Source organism: Nuphar pumila, chromosome 3 (genome assembly GCF_984573655.1).
Source record: "Nuphar pumila chromosome 3, dmNupPumi1.hap1.1, whole genome shotgun sequence".
Classification (NCBI taxonomy): domain Eukaryota; kingdom Viridiplantae; phylum Streptophyta; class Magnoliopsida; order Nymphaeales; family Nymphaeaceae; genus Nuphar; species Nuphar pumila.
In genome coordinates this window covers 28,802,083-28,823,095 of record NC_143251.1, presented here as the reverse complement: position 1 = coordinate 28,823,095, position 21,013 = coordinate 28,802,083, and the positions used below count along the sequence as shown (strand labels likewise).

General features: G+C 37.6%; 1 protein-coding gene across 1 annotated transcript in view; it reads left to right on the top strand.

Annotated features, from left to right (window-relative positions):
• LOC149842433 (auxin response factor 5-like) overlaps positions 1-21,013 on the top strand; it is a 58,831-nt gene that overhangs the window by 25,683 nt on the left and 12,135 nt on the right. Inside the window, exons 12-14 of the mRNA XM_090000660.1 lie at positions 832-2,342; positions 2,666-2,856; positions 9,258-9,348. Coding sequence (XP_089856786.1) covers positions 832-2,342; positions 2,666-2,856; positions 9,258-9,348 — 1,793 coding nt within the window. The remainder of the gene's footprint in view (positions 1-831; positions 2,343-2,665; positions 2,857-9,257; positions 9,349-21,013) is intronic.

The following is a 21,013-nucleotide window of genomic DNA, read 5'->3' as shown; positions in this document are numbered from 1 at the left end:
AAGGCATTGCGACCCTAAGTCCAAAGATCAATTGATGATTGTATGCCATAGCGAAGAGCACCACCTAGACTTGTTCGCAGGGTCCTAGGCATTCACTCGCCTAACCTCAAGTCACCATACTTGGTTGTAACCATCTAAGGTGATCCCTGTGAGAATTAGCCCCAACCCACATGCACCCCATGCGTTCAAACACTACGTGTGAGAAACTCATCCAAGTCGACAGGTCCTTAATGAAATCCTCAATGACAACATCCTCTGATCCGTTGGCGCTGCTTAACCAAACAACGCCCCACGTATGTGCTGTCACACACCGTCGCACCAACGACGATATTGTTACCTATTGCATGTCATGCTATCACCGCACATCATTGATCAAGCCAATGCATATCGCGTTCCTACACTCGATGCATTTTTCACTCAGTAGATCTCCGCACTGCACATGCCCCATTCCGAAGGCTCGGTCCGGGACATGCACAATACTTTATCAAGAAAGCATGGATGAGAATTTATAGGTACCATTTTTAGTGTCACTCTCATAATCTTCAGCAGTGTTAAAGACATGAAAAAATCTGCATATGACTATGTCTGTGCTGCAATCCCGAGAGAAATTCAGTGTCCTGGTTAGTGTTGTTTTTATTCATTAATTGTGATCGTTTCTTTTTCATTTTGAAGGAGAGGAAACTGATAGAGAGATTTTCAAAAGATTGATTTTGGCGAGTCCGGGAAATGGGAATAACACTTCCAAAAGCTGCCTTGCCCCTGATAGAAGTTCAGAACAGATGATGAGAATGTTGCATAGACCTGCGATACATGCTCCTGGGATGCTTGCAGGATGTAATCCGCCAATGGCTATTCCAAACTTACAGGGTCTTGGAGAGGAACTCTGCAAAGGGATTATGCCTCCTTTTCCATTTTCACAGCCATGCTTAAATGGAATACAACTACAGTATGAAGATTCGCAAGCAGCCTCAACAGAAAAGCAGCACCAACTTGTTCTCTTGCAACAACAGTCCCTCCAAGTGCAGAACCAGATTTTGTCAAATTGTATTGAGAAACCTAAAGTTGTGGACTCAGCTTTAATTTCACTGATGCAGGTGCAGACACAGGAACAGGGTGCTGAAGGGACACTGCACCAGTTGAGTTCTCCAAACCTGTCATCTATGTCAGAAAACAAAACTCAAGTGATGGAGGATAAGGCCAACAAAAAAAGGCAGGATGAATGCATCAATAATCCTTCCTTTGACAAGACTTTCAAAGGGATACCTTCCACGAGAGCTTCACCTATTGATCCACTTGAAACACAATGTCAGAATGATTCATTAGTAACTCCAAGGCACATACAACAAGAGTTACTGAACCATTCCAGCCTATCGAGAACCCACCAAGATGAGAAGTTGCTCGAGAGATTTCCAAGACAGTTACAACTTATAAATCCATGTATGCCACAGGGATCTTCACAACATATTCAAATGCTTCCCCAACCTCAAAATGAAGGGAATGTATTTCAGCCGCTACAACTAGAATGTCAATCTTTGGAGGCTAATAATCTGTACCCAAAGCTTCAGGCCCCCCTACAGCAATCCTCTCAGTTCCAGGATTTTGAAGAGCTGATGCTTCATTCAGCTTACTTTCAGTCTCTTACTAACATCTTGAGATCACCTGGACTTGCAATGATAGAACCCGAGACTTCAATTTTGTCTGAACTAGATAGCTCAGATACTTCAGTAAATGTCCTTACAGAAGCTCATCCAGGAAGGCATGATTCTGATGCCAAAGTACAGTCACCATATATCTTAAATTTCAATGTTGATCCAAGCCAACCTTTCCAAGCCTCGGCCCAAGAATTATATGGGCTTGCCCATCAGTCATATCTAAAGAATATTTGTGGTACCTCAGGGATTGTGTCCTATAAGAAGATGGATTTTGAAGGTCAGCAAGATACGCTCAATCAGCAAAATGTCTCAAAGTGCTACAGTTTTAGAGACATCACAGAGGAAAGTAATAGTCATAGCAATGCATATGGCAATGATCACTTGGAAGTTAGCAACAGAAGCACTTTAATTGATCCACTTGTTTCGGGCCTAGTCATGGAACGTTTCTGTACCCCAAGGGATGACTTTCTTTGTAATCCTTCTGAAGGCTTTATTGGGGACTATAGTTCAAGCCAGGATCTTCAGTCTCAGGTTACGTCAATGGGACCAGCAGAATCACAGACCTTCTCTGCACAAGAGATACCTGATAACTTAGGAGGGTTGCCTTCAAGCAGTGCAACTGTCAAAGAAAGAAACTTTTATAAGAGCTCATTGCAGCAAGGATCACCACCTTTTCGAACATATACCAAGGTTTGGCTATGAAACTGCTTTCTCCTACATTTTATGAGGTTTTTCCTTTTTACTGTAAACAATTTTTGTATAAACATTAAAAATAGACGCAATCCTTGGCACAAGGTCCCCTGTTTAATTGCATCTCTATTGATAGTTGGGAGATTTCATATTGTGCTGGTGCAACTGCTTTTGATGAACATGGCCCAAGCACCAGCCCCACTGGAAACTGCATGGCACCATCACTCTGGTGCCACCAGTCTGGTGTCTGGTAATGCTGGTGCCTGATGGTGTATAAATAAATAAATTATATATGATATCTGAGTTTCACTATAACTGTGCAGGTCCAAAAGCTTGGGTCTGTTGGTAGGTCTATTGATGTCACACGGTTTAAAGACTATGATGAGCTGAAGTTTGCAATTGCATGTATGTTTGGACTGGAAGGCAAACTCAATGATTCCAGAGAATCTGACTGGAAACTAGTCTACACAGATTATGAAAATGACGTGCTTCTTGTTGGTGATGACCCATGGGAGTAAGTCTCTCTTTCTCTGCCCCCCACCCCACATATGCATGCTCACATATACATGTGCCCCACACACAGAGCTCTATTGTTCATCTAAACGGTGTATACCCCTTTTTGTATTGTAGTTCATATGGGTCTTCTAACCAATAAGTATGGCTTTATTTTGCATTGATGCATGTTTACCTGATGAGACGTGCTAACTGGCATAAGATCCATTAGGATTTTTTGGCATCAGAAGGAACACGACCAAGTTGATGGACTCCAGTATCTCTATTAGTAGGAGATATAGTTTCATGAATTTTGTTATGTTTCAGGTTATGCCCAAACATACCATTGTCTATCAATATTTCCAGTTTTTTTTTTCTTTGCTGTGGAAGGTTGAATGGCCTCCACATTACAGTGATTTTTTTGTTTGGTCTTTTAAGAATATTGTGGTTTCTATATAATCTACGTTCTTCTACAAGTTTGGGCCATCTTTCCAAAATTGCTAGGGTGGCTGTACTGTATTTGTTCAAGGTGTCCTCAATTTTGTCATCTTAATACTGAGAAGGAAGCAATTTCTGGAAGTGCTTCTATACTTCAGATATTTTTTCTGTATCAACTCAAGTTTTTCTTTCAAATGAAGTTGTCAATGGTAGTTGTCTATATTGCCTCCACCCCTGCTGCATTTAAATTCCATCCTTCATATTGGCCCTAGAAAAGATATTAAACAGGCTTGCTGTTCTTTCCACAATGTTAGGTGCTGTAAGTACCACTGACCTAGCCAATGCATCTGATTTAACATGCTCTTGAACAATTAACATCGCTTTCATCCTCTATCCCGCTTTTTCTTCTGTTGGAGGATTATTCCTTATGGGCGTGTAAAGGAGGTTTTCCTCCATTTTTCGACAGCATTAGGGATGCTAACTTGATGTTAATATATATATATATATATATATATATATATATATATATATATATATATATATAAAATCCATTTTGTTCTAGTTTGCCCAATAGGGGCATTTTTATCTTTTCACATGTACTCATAGTTGTTTTCTAGAAACAATTATTTTCTTAGTTTATTTTTTGTATTTCCTTTTAATGTATTTTTTACTTTTTATTTATTTTTTTGTTAATATCATTTGGGGCCCCACTCATGGAGTCGTTGGGGCCCCAACGATGAGGGGAGCTCCCAATGGTCTCCTCTCCTCTCATTATTGTGTATAAGTAGGGGGTGTTCCCCTTTGTTCTCCTCATGTATTTCACAAGCCTCCTTTAATAATATTTATTCTTTACTTGTTGGCATTGCCTTTTGAGGCTTTTTGTATTGTCCCATCGTGGACTTCTTGCGTATGTTCTTATTGTGCATTTGTATATGTCTATTATTGGACTTGGCTGATACTTTTGCATCTTAAGTTTGTAATTTCGCATACTTTATTACATGGTATCAGAGCAAGGTTGTGCTCTTGGTCTCTTAAAAGATGACTATTGAAAGATCGTGATTCGGGAATCAAGTCCTTGCCGCAATTTAAGTGGAGGATCTCTTCCATACTCTTTGTCCTTCTTCTCTCTAAGCCACAATGGAGAATGAGCAAAAGATTGATCTCTCCTTCAAGTTAAATGGTATCATGGAGAATAACCTCAAAGGCAAGAAGTTTTGGGGATATGTGATGGGTTCCATTTCGAAACCTCAACTCAAACTCACCAAGATGGAAGGAAGTCAAGAAAAAGCTCTAAAAGAAAATACTCGCACAAAAGCTATTGAGGATCATCAATCCAAGATAGAAGATTGGGAAAGTAAACATGCTAAGATCCTCGCATGGTTTATGAACAATGTTGAGCTTAAGATTTGTGTTAACATAGCCAAATTTTGCAAGGCAAACGAGACATAGTTTTTCATGAAAGGTATGCATATACAAAAAGATTTTGCAAGACAATTCTTTCTCCAAGAAAAGATACGTACCATTAAATAAGGGAACATGAGTATCCGTGATTATTTTAGCACTCCTAGTCCCTTATAGGATGAACTATCTCTTCTTGAACCTAAGTGGGTTGCTAGTGAAGATGTTGAACTAAGAAGAGAGCAAATGAAAAAAGCACACTTTTTCAATTTTTACATGGGCTTAGGCCCGAATATGAACAAGTTAGATCATCTCTCATTCGTAAATCTAAGTCTCTTCCTTTGGAAGATGTCATTGCCGAAATATGCCAAGAGGAGACTCGCCTTGGTATGATAAAATGAGAAGATGAAGTGATAGGCATGTCCAAGCCCGACAATCATGTCAAAACATACAAAACTCTACACTTTGGGAGGCAAAATAACTATAATGGAGGCTACAAGAAGGCTATTTACCATCATTGCCATGAACCGTGTCATATACGGCCTAATTGCCCCAAGTTATATGAAAACCCAAAGAACAAAGTTACTTCCGTTGAAGAAACCACACCAAGGAAGAACCAATTAAAGGAAAAGATTTCTTTTCTCTTGCTCAATTATCAGAGGCACTTCAAATGCTATTCAAATCTCCATCCACATCGGGTGCTGCGATAGCCTCATATTCTCCTCTAGGTATGTCTTCTTGGATCCTTGATTCGGGGGCCTCCTATCATATGACACCTCTTGAGAATGATTTATTCGACTTATGCACTAATTCAAAAACCTCCTATGTTTCAACTTCCGATGAAACATCTTTGCAAATTAAAAGTGTTGGAACCTTAAATTCCTCTAAAAAAAATTTTGTGCCAAAAGTAAGGGTTGTTCCTCAACTAAGTTTAAATATTCTTTTTGTCTCACAAATTTTCGATCATGGATGTCGAGTCTCTTTCTCATCTTAGGGTTGTTCTATGCAGGATCTCTGGTCAGGGAAGCAGATTAGGCAAGGCCATAGTATGAGAGATTCTACTACATGAACTATCTAAACCTCTCTCTAAACTCTTTATAATTATATCCAAGATAAAGATACTGAAACTTGGCATAAAGGACTTGGGCATCCAAGCTTCTAGAATATGTATCTTTTTTCCTTGGGAAAAAAAAATTGCAATGAAAAAAATTTAGTTTGCAAAGATTGTATTTTTGAAAAGATGAAATTCACTCTGTTTTCCAAATAGAACCTTTGTCTCTAAGAGACCTTTTGAATTAGTGCATTGAGATGTTTGAGGACCTTCTCCCGTATCAAAGGGAGGATATTCATATTATGTTACCTTTATTGATGATTTTGCTAGATATCTATGGATATACTTTCTTAATTTCAAATCTGATGTCTCTCCTTTAAAAAAATTTACATGATTGTCAAAAATCAATTTCAAAGCAACATTTATATTCTTATATCTGATTCAAGTGGTGAGTACTTATCAAATGAATTTCAAAATTATTTAGAACTAAACGGAATTTGTCACAAAAAATCATGTCCTATAACTCTTTAACAAAATAGAATAGCTGAAAGAAAACATAAATATATTTTAGAAACCACTAGGACACTACTTATTTCTAAAGAGATTCCAAAATATTTTTGGGTCGAGGTTGCTTGAACACCCGACTTCAATCGGTTGTGGATCTTTGGTTTAAAGTGTTTTGTGTTTTTCCACAAAAGAGATAAATTGTTTTCAAAAGCCATTGAATGTGTAATCATGGGTTGTGGAGAGAACAAAAAAGAATATGGATGTTTTGATCCTAAGAGCAATAAACTATATGTTTCTAAAGATGTAACATTTTTGGAAAATGAAAATGGTTTTGAGAAGACCAAAGAAAATAATGAAATTGATTATACATTTTTATTTGACCTCTTGCCACAATAAGAGTTGAATTCTTGTGATGATACATAAGGATAATCCCTTAAATATCAATGAAAATAGTGATGATAATGTGCATGAAAAATCACCTATAAATAATGATATTATTGATAAACTTATGCAAACTTATACTTGGCGTGAACAAAGGAATTCTCTAAATGCCTTAGAAAAATATTCTCAAAACTCATCATTAGAGGAAACCTCCCTTAGGAGATCCAATTGTATCTCTAACCTACCAAATAGGTTTGTATCTTATGATACATTGACACCAAAATATAGGTCATGTCTAATTGCATTGCATTCTTATAATGAATCATCACATTATAATGAGGACAAAAATCTTTCTCAATGGGTTAAAGCTATGAATATAGAACTTAATGCTCTTGAAAAAGCTAAAACATGGAAAATAACTTCATTACCTATAGAAAAAAATTCAATAGGATGTAGATGGATTTTTAAGGTTAAAATCAAGAATGATGGGTCTCTTGAATGATACAAAGCTAGGTTAGTGGCCAAAGGGTACTTTCAAGAGTATGGTATTGACTATAAAGAAACATTCGCCCTGATAGCTAGAATGACTAGTGATAGGACCCTTACAGCCGTTGCATCTATTAAAAATGACCCATCTACCCACTAGATGTGAAAAATACTTTTTTAAATGGTGAATTAAATAAAGAGGTTTACATGGATCCTTAGTCAGGATTTTGTATTGAAAAAGGTAAAATCCTAAACTTAAAAAAGTTTTATATGGTCTAAAATAAGCTCTAAAAGCTTGGCATGATAAATTTAGTAATGTAATGACTCATCTGGGTTTTCATTTATGTTATACTGACACTGCTCTTTTTTGTTAAAAGTACAAGTTCTACGGTTGTTATTCTTCTACTTTATGTAGATGATATGATTATCACTGGAAGTGACCAACAAAGAATTAGTGATATTAAAAATATTTTAAAAGAAAACTTTGATATGTCTGATTTAGGTTTCTTAAGATACTTCTTAGGTATTAAAGTTGTGTACTCTCTCAGTAAGTACATTCTTTCTCAAATGAAACTTGTTGCTAACATTTGTACTAAGTTTGATATTTCAAATGATAAGAAGATAGAAACCCCATAAATAATTAATGCAAAATTGAGATTGAAAAATAGAACCTTACTTGAGGATCCTACTCCTTACAGCTAATTTATTGGGTCACTCATATACTTATCCATCACTCGATCAGACATAGCTCATGCAGTTCACTCCATCAGCCAGTTTTAATATGCTCCTACCACTGTGCACATGAGTGTTGTCTTAAGAATTGTTAGATACAACAAAAATACTATAGCCAAGGGTTTTTTTCTATCCTCATCTTCTTCATTTGATTTACGTGCCTATACTAATGCTGATTGAAATGTAAATCCCAATTATAGAGTATCAACTACAAATTTTTTGTGTATTTTTATGTGTTGCAAAAAGCAACATAAAGTATCACTATCCTCAACTGAAGCTGAATATCGTGCAATGACTACTATAACTATGGAGCTTGTGTAGCTTTGAAATCTTCTCAGTGATATGAGAATAATCATCTCCACGCATTCGAAGATGTCTTGCGACAATAAAAGTGCAATTTACATCACAAGCAACCACACCTTCTATGAACAAACCAAACATATCGAGATGATTGTCATTATGTATATGATGAATATCTGAGAGAAACTATTGCATTGCCGTATGTCACATCAGAGTACCAGCTGACAGATTTCTTCACAAAAGCTCTTCCTTCTCCTTGCTTTATTTTTCTCCTTAATAAACTTTCGGTTATTTTCCTTTAAGTTTAAGGAGTGTTAATATAAATACAATCCAATTTATTCTAGTTTGCCTGATAGGGTCATTTTCGTCTTTTCACATATTCTCATAGTTGTTTTCTAGAAACAACTATTTTCTTAGTTTATTTTTTGTATTTTCTTTTAATGTATTTTTTACTTTTTCTTTTTCTTTTTGTTAATATCATTTGGAACCCCACTCATGGAGTTGTTGGGCCCCCAACGGTCATAAATATGACCGTTGGGAGCTCCCAATGGTTTCCTCTCCTTCCTCTTTGTTCTCCTCATGTATTTCACAAGCCTCCTTCAATAATATTTATTCTTTACTTGTTGGCATTGCTTTTTGAGCCTTTTTGTATTGTCCCGTCGGGGACTTCTTGGGTATGTGCTTAATGTGCATTTGTATTTGTCCATTATTGGACTTGATTGCTGCTTTTGCATCTTAAGCTTTATTGGACTTGGTTGACTCTTTTGCATTTTAAGCTTGTAATTCCTCATACTTTATTACACTCACATAGTGACTTTCCTTCTGAAGGACTAGTGTTCTTAAGATCAAGTCTCCCTATATTTTCTTTGTTTGGTTCTTTGACAAGGATACAAGACATCTGCAGTAAGCTTGTTATCCTTGTAAGTATTGTTTGCTGCTTGGTAACCACTTCTCAGTAACTTCAAGGTGGACTCTTGCCTATCAACATAGTAGAACAAAATATATTTTTCCAAGATAGCCCTATGAATAATCTAAAGCATGATGAAGTACAACATCACGGTCTGGTTTTGGAATAATACCTTTTGCTTTTCTCTGTTGGTGTACATTTTAACGTGAGGTAATGCTTGCAGGGAATTCATTAGGTGTGTCCGTTGCATCAAGATTTTATCTCCTTCAGAGGTGCAACAGATGAGTCAGGAGGGAATGCAGCTACTTGGTTCTGTTACTAATCATTTACAGTCGAATGAATGGTAACGTGAATTAGCAGCTGTTGTTTAAGAACAGCTCCCCAACTCTTGTTCTGGGTTCTATGCAAAAAATCCTCCTGCATGAAGTTTTTGTGTTAGTGTTAGTGTGCAGAGAGTTTGTCTTGTTGATCTGTGAGAATCCAAGACATTACCAATGTACCATATAATTTGGCCACTGGAGATCTCATTACTCTGTAGGATTGGACCTATGAAGTATGAAATGTTACTCATCTCTAAACTAGTGCAAGAGAAAACGTTGGATTTTTGTTTACAAGAGTTCGACATGTTACATTTGTGTTTAGGCACAAAAACCATGCTATGTACTAATATATCCTGGCCAAAGTAAAAGTTTGATTATGAACATGGTTTAAGTTGAATACCATACTGAACCTCGCATTCAATGTGGGCACTTGTTGTAAACTTGTTTTTTTTAGTAGAGTATTCTATTATAGATACTCAAAATTGTCAACATCGATATAGATTGCTGTCTCATCCTTAGTATTCTAAAATGTTTAGGATAAAAAAGAATTAATCGGTTGATTTTAAATGAATCAGCACTTTTGTTTTTAAGTAGACCGATTCAAAACGATTTAATTCAAGCTGATTTTCTGATCTTTTAAAAGCAATGATTTGGTTCAGAAATCTATTCTGACATATTTTTTCTTAACATCTACCCACATGCAAATTACGAGCATAAGATCTTAAACCGAAGGACATGTTTATGTGCTTGCCCTTATCCACCATTTTTCGGGTTTTATTCTATGTAATCAAGAGTTCTCCTTATACACGAGGGAATACTTTCGTAGTTGAAGTCGAAGAGGACTTCAGTGGATGGAGATAGAGAGAGAGAGAGGTGACGGCTCCTTGCTTCGTGGGATACAGGGGAGATTAATGATGGTGAAGAGAGATTCATTCAAGATGAGGGGGACACCGAAGATCAACAATGGCTTCACACCTTGGTCTGAAGTGGTGGGAGGTAAACATGAGGAGTTTGCGTAGCAGTGCAAACCTCTGGGATCGGTTCGCCACGAAGAATAAAGAAGGCTGTTTATCCCTGCAAAACGTTATTCAGAGATGCTTGCGCCAACTTCGTTCATTGCTATGGCAGGTTTTGATGGTGGGGGAAAATATCGAAGGATGGAGTTTCATCTTATATTCGAAAATGTGCAAAAGAATGTGGAAACACATTGACAGTATCAGATTCTCCAACCAACGTGGGGCTCCGCTTGTCTGGTAGTGCACGTCACCTTGTATTGGGACGTTGCAGGTTCAAAATCCAATGGTATAGTTGTATAACTGGTAGGGGTCTACCTAACTCCAGCTTGCCTTTCAAAAAAAAAAAAAATATATATATATATATATATATATATATCAGATTCTCCAAGGGGAAGAATGGTTTGTTTCTCATAAGAGTTTTTGCAATGAGCAGGACATGAATAGTATCATGCGAGAAAGAGTCTGGAAGGCTGCAGACTGGATTCTCATGTTGAACAAGTGGAGGCCAGGGATGCCTTGGAAATTGGAGATCCTCTAAGTCAATTCCTGTATGGATTTGTCTCCCTGACGTATCTCGAAGATTATGGACCATCACCAAGGGGAGCTGTCAGTGCACGTCTCCTTGTGGTGGGACGTTGCAGGTTCAAAACCCAGTGGTACGTTGAATAACTGGTGGGGGTCTGCCTAACCCCAGCTTGCCTTTCAAAAACAAAAAAGAGATTATTTAGAACAGCAGAACATCTGGGGGGAAGTTAATTGATGTCCTTGATTTTGAGATCGAAATCGAGAACCACATGGTTCTGAACCAGAGGGTGAAATACGAACATATTATGTCCTTTTGTGCTGGTTGCGGATGGAGCGTGTGTGCGAGGAGGCCCCATGCAACTCAGGGTGTCAGTAAGGATAACAACAATCAGAGTGAGTGGTGTGAAGTGAAAGTCACCATCAACAGATTCTCGGTGCTAGGTGATGAAAACACGGACGTTGAAGAACCGGTTGTGAACCAGTTAGTTTTTGCAGAGGGTGTTGGAGATCAAGTGTTTGAGGTTCTCCGGACCAGCAAAATCAATCTGATAAGGATCTTATTCTTGAACCATCTGATGCAGCAAGGGGGCTAGTTAAGTTTAACGACGTAGTGGTTGTTAGAGAGGAAAAAGATTGCTCACGGGCCATAGTTCTTCCATTGTCACCGGACTCGGGCGAGCTTCAGGTTGCCATTCTGGACAAGGCCCCTTCCAATCCCAACCCTAGATTCGGGAAAGCAAATCCTCTGTAAGTTACCATGAATGGTAAGTTTACTTTTGTTTTTTCAACCTCCTATTTTGGATCCCTGGGGGCAAGAGGTAAGCCCACAGAGTTTTACCTTTTGAGTAGGGCTGAAAGATCGTTAGAATTCCTGGACCAAGTAAAATATTAAAACGACGTTAACCCACAGTGAAAATCCGGGGAGGGTGGGGTGCTGAAAGTGTTGGAAAAAGACAACTATGGGTTATAGTGTTAACGCCATCTCTACTCAGTATGGATCTACGGATCAGATTTCTTTCACAAGTCCAATTGGTGCCAATGATGATGGCATCATGGATTGGGACAGGAAGGAGAATTGCCGATAAAATTACTAAGCTCAAGGCAGATATTATATTCTTATTGGAGACGAAGATAAAAAAAAAATCATCAGTCTTTTCGTAGATTGCAGGTGATGGGAAACTTTGATGAAGGTTAGAGGTGCAAGGGTTGTATGCCTTTGGGGGACCCCACGCGGGTTTATGCTCTCAATTGGTTGCTTGCTCAGATCAGGCCATGCATGCTCGAATATTATTTTTTCTAAGGCGAAGAGAGTTCATGATTTCAAAAAAAAAAAAGGGGTATGACATTGATCAGAAGCAGTTGTCTAAAACTTTTGCTCGCATCTTCATTCTCGACTTAATCAATTCCTCACCTAAACACTAGAAGAGGTCCTCCATAAAATTAAAGTCCCCAAGTCTATAGAACCATCTTCCCTCACGCTAGTAACTATCTAGGTCAAGGACATTACAATACCAAACTATCTGGTTGGAGGAGGGGGAATGAATCTATCTCAATGTGATTGCTAGGAGATTTAGGAATACCAAGATCTGAGTTTGGAACTCACTGCACCAAGATAAGTGGGTATGGTGAAAATACTACAACAACAACAACTGAGAGAACCATCCTGTTTGATGTAATTGTAGGTCCAATAACCCATAAAACCCTCTTTCATGAGTCAATGTACTCTTGGGAAGACTTTGAATCCATGACCTTAAAGTAATACCCTTAACTTATCACCAATGTCTAAAAAATCCCTTGAGAAGATCGGGTTACAGTAGCCTTTGTCGATGACCCAACCATCCAGGTAGCCCAACCAATGCTTCCTAGAATTGATGATGCCACCGATATGCCCACAGTTTGGTACAAGGATGAGATGCCAAAAAAACAGAACTGGGGGAAGCAGAACCAGCCAAGGTAGCTATGTTAGATTTCTAAAAAAGATCCAGATTTTTCAAAAATGGAAGAAGGGTCGATGATTCAAACCTCAAATAGGAAGAGTTATATCTTGATTTTTCAAGATCCCATATTGGATGGCATCTTATTCTAAAAATGGGTTATCTACCTTTTCAAGGATTTGCTAATAAAAAATCAGGGAATATTAGAGCCAATCATCCCTGAAAGATGTCCACAATCACATGCATTGGATACTACACAGACCAGGAGCAACACAGTAGAGGCAGAAAAGAAAAGGACACGAAAAGAAAGTTGGTCTTCCTGAAAGCAAAAGAACAACATGAAAGGAAAAAGACAAAAGTTGCTAGAAGAAGAGAAAGTTCAAAAATTGGCTTACATGATAAAAGATCTCTTGAGGAGAAGTAAGGGGATCTCAGGATTCGGAATCAAATTCCATGAGCAGGAGAGTCCCAATGCATAAAGTGGTCAAGAATGTTATTTCCTTTTTCATACAACCAAGAGGGGATGCCCCGATGCATGAATACTGCTTGAGAAAATGGATTATCTCTTATTCTTGATCCAAGAAAATAACAACATCAAATTGGATTACAATTACCCGGCAGGTAAGTATTATTAAGCAAAACTCTGTACATAACCAAAAATAACTAAAAATTGGAAAATAAAAAATCTCAAAAATATTTTGTTTTTAATGAATTTTTCTTAACTCCACCTTTTCTTGTCAATATCGCTTCTTATTATTCAAAAACCCTAAAAAAATAAAATTCTAAAAAATTAAAAAAATTTAAAATCCCCAAAAAAGTGAACTTTGAACATTTCAAAAAATTTAAAAATTTTGAAAACTCCAAAAAGAAAAAAAAATCCAAAACCCATGTGGTAGTTGATGCCTTAGGATCTCTAGAACCATCTAACCAAGAAAAACACCTTAAGGACTTAGACAACCAAGACCCTAATCAAGAAGACACCACTGAAATACATGAGTTTAGGAGGATTTTTTAAAGACATGAAAACCTGTCACCCTTGGCAGGAGAAACAAGTGATGAGGTCAATTTAGGGAGCCTAGAAAATTCTCAAATAATTAAGATAGGACCGAACCTGGATCCTGAACAAAGTACCAAATTGGTAGATCTTCTAAAACAATATAAGGACGTGTTCACATGGTGATTTAAAGACATGTCATGCTTAGACTCGATTCTTGTCGAATATCATCTTATATTATATCTTGATGCCAAACTGGTTAAGCCAAAAATCAGAAAAATTAACCAAAAAATAGAACTTCAGGTTAAGAAAAGTCTAGAGGACCTTCTAAAGGTAGAATTCATTTGTCCTATTTAGAATGGCTTGCCAATATCATTCCGGTCTTGAAAACTAGTGGCAAAATGAGTGCCTACATCACTTTTAGAGACCTGAGCATGGACACTCCCAAGGATGATTTTCCTTTACCTACCATATAGATCTCCTTGTTGATAGCATCACTGAAGATGAAATGTTTTTTTCATGGATGGGTACTCAGGGTATAATCAAATTAAATTGGCCGCTTTGCACCAACCCAATACAACTTTTACAATACTCTGAGGTACTTTTTGCTATACTGTTATGCATTTCGGACTTCAAAAATCTGGGGCAACATATCAAAGAGCCATGACTGCCATTTTTCATGATCAGATACATCATTGCATTAAAGTCTATATAGATGACATTTTAGTCAAGTCCAAAACCAAAGAAAGTCATCTATAGTTTATAATTAGAGTTTTTATAATCTTCGTGAGTATAAAACTCAAGCTGAACCCAAAAAAGTGTCTTTGGTGTAGAATAAGGAAAATTCCTATGGTTCATGGTTAGCAGGAAGGGCATTGAGATAGATCTCACCAAAATATGAGCCATTGTTGAGATGCTGATGCCCGCTACCTTAAAGCAAATGAGAAAATTCCTATGGTTCATTGTCTACATCACTTTTAGAGACCTGAACATGGACACTCTCAAGGATGATTTTCCTTTACCTAGCATATAAATCTCCTTGTTGATAGCATCACTGAAGATGAAATGTTTTTTTTCATGGATGGGTACTCAGGGTATAATCAAATTAAATTGGCTGCTTTGCACCAACCCAATACAACTTTTACAATACTCTGAGGTAGGGGTGGCAAAACCTGACACGACCCGCCAACCCGCCTCTTAGGCGGGTTCGGGTTGGGCAAAAATAAACCCGTTTAATAAATGGGTCGACCCACCTAACCCATTTATTAAACGGGTCGGGTTCGTGTTAGGGGTATGCCAACCCGGCTGACCCGTTTAATAAACGGGTTAGGCGGGCGGGTCAACCCGCCGACCCGACCCACCAACCTGACCCACTAACCCGCCAACCCGCCAACCCGTTTACCCGACCCAACCAGTTTATTAAGCGGGTTGGCGGGTCGTGTCGGGTTACCCGTTTAATAAACGGGTCAGGTTCGTGTTTGCCACAGTCGACCCATTTATCGGGTTGAGGTATGCTAACCCGCCAACCCGACCCGATTGCCACCCCTACTCTGAGGTACTTTTTGCTATACTGTTATGCATTTCGGACTTAAAAAATCTGGGGAAACATATCAAAGAACCATGACTACCATTTTTCATGATCAGATACATCATTGCATTAAAGTCTATGTAGATGACATTTTAGTCAAGTCCAAAACCAAAGAAAGTCATCTATAGTTTATAATTAGAGTTTTTATAATCTTCCTGAGTATAAAACTCAAGCTGAACCCAAAAACGTGTCTTTGGTGTAGAATAAGGAAAATTCCTATGGTTCATGGTTAGCAGGAAGGGCATTGAGATAGATCTCACCAAAATATGAGCCATTGTCGAGATGCCGATGCCCGCTACCTTAAAGCAAATGAGAAGCCTTCGAGAGAAGATTCAGGCTAGGCTATTAGGAGATTCATTTCAAACTTCGTGACTAGATGTGAGCCATTCAACAAAGTCTTGAGAAAAAGGAACTGACTTGATTTTAGGATACTTGACTAAATCTGAGATTGAGAGATCTTTTAAGGATATGGCTTGGTTTTGAAAGTGATCAAGCATCTCTGTTGTCAGCCTCTTGGAAAATGGAAATCCAATTGAGAAGGACCTTAATTTTGTTGCAAAACAAGTCCTGCCCAACAACTCATATTGGCTCATCAGTGTTGATGGAGTTGAGCTTTGTGACCTGATCAATGCCAAATATTTGAAAAAGTTTTATCCCTAGGGATAGGGCGAGCTTCTTCTAAAAATATTTGGAAATAATATCAAATTCTCAATAAAGATGTAAATTCTACCGTTTTCCATTTAGAAGAAGTCATGATGAATAAAAATACCTGCAATGAGGTAGAAAATCCAAGTTCATTTGGACCAATTTGAAGTGAGAAATAGTTGGATCAGTGAGAAATAGAATCAAGTTGTCAGGTATCTATGGAAGCCCATTAAGGAACCATGATGGTGCCCAATTCTACATGCTTAAGAAAATAAAACAGGAAAGCTTTTGAAACTCAAGTCTCGAAGGCATTCAAGTTAAAGGATAAAAAAAAAGAGAGAGAAGAGTGAGCGAGTGAGTGTAGAAGAGACAAAAAATAAAATAAAAGAAAAGACAAAAGGGAGATAGAAAAAGAAAGAGAATCATTCACAAAAAAAAAGAATAAACCAAGGCCCAACCCGGTTAGGTTCCTATTATGGGGGTAGAGGTTAAATTTAAAATCTAAGTCTTAGTGCGAGTAGGATACCGTGAGATTAAGGATTATCCGGATTGGCACACGAAATGCACCATGCACCGAATATAGAAATAAGAAGTGCACATAGGCCAAGGCTTAGCCTGAGTAGGTATTATCATGGGGTAGAGGTTGGATTTAAAAGCCAGATCTTAGCTTGAATAGGTCACTATGAGCTTAGGGATTGGAGTAGTATACAAAAAATGCACAAATCACCATAAGGGATGGAAAAGCATAATAGGTGAACCTAGGCCAAGGCCCAACCCGGATATGATCTATCATGAGGGTAGAGGTTAGACCTAAAAAGCCATGTCTCAACCAGATAGGCGTCTCTGAGGGTAGAAGTTGGATTAGAAAATCGTGTGCAAGCATGGCATCACCATTGCACTTAAAATGCAGTGGCAAAAGTGAGAATAAAGTCTTTCAAGCCTAAGTGAATGCAGAGAAACTGTTTTTATCTCTTATCATAAAGAATTGCGCACCCTTGGGATCCAAGTTTGGCAGCCAGCTGTTTAAGGTTTCATGTGGGGCAACATTTATCCATTATTTCAAAGCAATAATTTGAAAGAAAAACAATGGTTTGATGATGCTTAGCGGGTGTCTTACCCCCAAGTGATTTTCTAAAAAGTGATGGAAGAATAAAATTAATTGGATTCTTGAATCAAAGTTTAAGAAAAGATAAGATAAACATCTTAAAAGAGAAGGAGAGATACACTTTGGCACACATTTCACCATTTTCAAAAGAATTTTCAAATTTTTTCCTGAAGACTAAGTTTTACAACCTTGAGATTTGAATATTTTCTTGATCATGGATCTCGTCCCCGTCAAGCTAGGGGCATCTGATCAAGACCAAATTTCTGAAGAAAACAAATGATAAAAGTAGGGGCATGAGCTTGACTATTTCCTATGAGGATGGGAAAAGTTTTTTAAAGCAGAGCATCAGGTTTCTTCAAAATAAAAATTCCTTTGTTCTTGTACAGTTTCCTTTCTTTGCTTTTAAAATAAGTTTTTCTGACTTTCTTTCAAGGCTTTTTGTTTTGCAGAAGAACATTTTCCCAAAAGCGAGAGGAGGCACACGGAATAAAAGGATCCACCATACAATTTTAAGGAATAAGCAACCTGGAGAACGCATGTGTCATGCAAAACTCTCAAAAAAGGAAAAAGGCAAAAATAATGTTTGTCCCCTTAAGATTTTCAAAAGGAATCCCAAGTCTTCCGTATCACTCCAGCCTTTTCAAAGAAGCCTTGCATTTTTTTCAAAAGATTTGACTAAAGCCTCTTTTCTTCCCAAAATTCCTTTAGCTATTGATTTTCAAAAATCTTTTATCAAAAATTTCTAAATACCACCTAGATTTTAAAAACATTTACACAAAACCCCTTAAACTTTTCAAAAACCAAAAATGTTTTCAAAACCCTTGGAAGTCTTTCCCTATTGCAAGGAAGTTCAGAAATCTTTCCGAACAATTTCGTCCTCTTATTTATGGTTCCAAAGCATAAATACAAAGGAAAATTTCAATAAATTGTTCTTATTATTCCAAAACTCAAAAAAAATCTAAAATCTTAAAAAAAAAAAAAAAAATTGTTTGCTTTTTTATGATTACTTGTTACTAATCCTTATGTTTTGTAGGCGTGTCTTAGTAGGACCTAGACTATCCCAAATTAGAACCTATATATTTAGGACAACTTGACCTACCTAACCCAAGTAGGCTACCATCTTAGGATCCACTTTAGGTTCCATCACATCCGGGTTTATGGAGCAACCCGTTATCCATTGGCGAGTATAAAAACAAGAACTTTTCCAAAAACCATAGATTTAGAACTTCTCCAAGAAAGATTGATTCAAGAAGAAAGAAACTTTTTCAAAAGAAAAAATTCAAAAGAAAGAACAATTTCAAATTTTTTCTAAGAAAAGTCTTATCATAAAATCCCTAAAAAATTCCTAGTCTTGAGCAACTTTTGCCAAATGAAAAATGTGTCTTGACACCGGAGAGAGTTCATCGGCAAGACCTCCTGCCACAAAAAACAAAAGAGCACAAGGAAGACCCTCATGTGTAATAAAACAACAAAGCTTCATCATGAAAACCTAGCATTGCCCGATCTTGTTCGGCAAGACCTCCCACTCAAAAAAGCAAAAGAGTAAGAGGGACACTATCGTGTAAAGCTAGGTGGTGCCCTAGGTGTAAAAAATTTTCTCAAATTGAATTTCTATTTAAGAGAACTTTGCAAAAAAAAATTCAAGTTGCTCTTTGCTAGGGGTGTGTCTACATTTTTGTTATCAACCAAGCTTCACAGACTCGATGACAAAGAGGGCGTATGTAGACACGCCAAATTTTACAAAAAAATCTCTAAACTTATAAAACAATCTTCTTTTTTGATAGGCAAGCTAGGGTTAGGCAGACCCCTACCAGATATCTCTTAAGCCCCATGTGGCAGAGGGATTTGAACTCGGGCCTTCAGCTTGGCACATGACCCCGCTTACCACATGGGATACCACCTCTGATCTAAACCGTGAGCCTAGACCAAGTCGAGTCTTTGTCAAAATACACTTTGTTTGAACCAAGCAAGGGAGACTCGAAACCAATGACTTTTTTAGTCAAGCCAAGTTAGGCAAAACCTAACTAAGATTAGAAGCAGCACTAGGTTAAAAGCTTATACTAAAGACCTAGTCAACCAAACACTAAAAGCTAAGTCAGAACTAGCCTAACTTACCTAGCTTAGGTCAACCCCACATAGCTAAAGCATAGGCCAAGCTCTCACCTAAACTAGGCCTAGGATAATCTTGCCCAAGACCCAAACCTCTGTCCTAATAGCTAGTCATAAAACTTGGTCAACACTCAAGACTAGAGGATATCCCTGTCATCCATAGTGTTGATCAAGATTTTTTTACTAGAGCATAGTTCATATCCTTATTGGCAAAAATGGATCGAAGAAGAGCCACTTACTGGAAGTGGCCATAGACAATCCAAACAAGGCTTTGGTAGAGGTGGGTGGTTGGCGTTCTCCTCAGCCAATCAACGTCCTCAATGAGCCCAGACCAGAATGTCGAGAGGTGAGCAAGACATTTGAACTCCATAAATGGTGAGAGACCGATAACACGTAGGTAGTACTCATCACACCACTACAAGTCTCCTATTTATAGGGTGATCAGGTGAAGGTACATAATGGGCATGCATGGACAATTATGAGACCTCATAATTGTCCTATAACCCCCAAAATCCAAAAGCCTCTCTCATGTATGTCTCTTGATGTGCCCATGTCAATATGGGTCACATCCCGGTTGGATATGATCTGATCCAAAATCCGACGTTTTCCCACTTGACCCATTGATATGGAAAATCACTTCGTTGAGGTTTATTATTTTTATCTCAATTCAATTTTTGGGTTCATATGTTATTCTGTATCATATGAGTCATGGAGATGAAAACCCATATATGAGATGTCATATTTTCATATATTACAATATTATTCATTTTAAGTGTTTAGCATGTTAATAATACTTTTATGAACAGGTTGGTCTCTAACCCATTCTATTGACCATTTTAATATTGCCATTTTGTTATTCTCTCTTCAAAATGAGAGAAACTTTACACAGAATCAACAATGCATAAAACCATAGATAACTAATTTAGTTTTATAAATATGATCACATATAACCATAATGTATTGTCATACATCAAAAGGAATCAAATAGACTCATCCTCATTACATGTTGAAAATATAATTCCGGTGTTAGCATTTTAGTAAGAGGATCCACAATTATTTTTTTTCATACTGATTGTATCAATACACATTAAATGATTGTCAGTCATTTATTTAACAATAAAGTACTTTAACTTCATGTTTCTACATGATGTGGAGCTCTTGTTATTATTCGAAAAAAATACATTGGCTTCATTATCACATAAGATCTTCAGTGGCCTCTCAATAGATTCGACTACACTAAGACCCATAACGAAGTTTATGATCCAAATGGCCTGAGACGAAGCCTCGTATAGAGCAATAAATTCTGCCTCCATAGTGTAAGTTGTAGTTGGAGACTACTTTATACTTCTCCATGAGATGATACCACCAGATAATAAAAAAATGTATCCCTTAGTAGACTTTCTACTGTCAAGACATCCTCCTAATTCTATATTAGAGTATCCAACAACCTCGAGGTGGTCAACCTTTCTGTAGGTTAACATATAGTCCTTTGTTCTTTGCAAATAGTGCATGACCTTCTTTGTAGCTTTCCACTGTGCAATACCTCCACAAACTCAACCCAAGTCATTGGTTCATTTTGAAATTAGATCTCATGAGTAGTCTCACACCACTTCTCTGCGTGCTCCTTGAGTCTATAGGTCTCAAAGTTGACATGACAGTCCTCCAGAATCTCGAGAACCTGAAAGATCTGTTCGATCTCTCATAACCAATTTTCTACCACCTCTAGATCCATTTTTTCCTTAA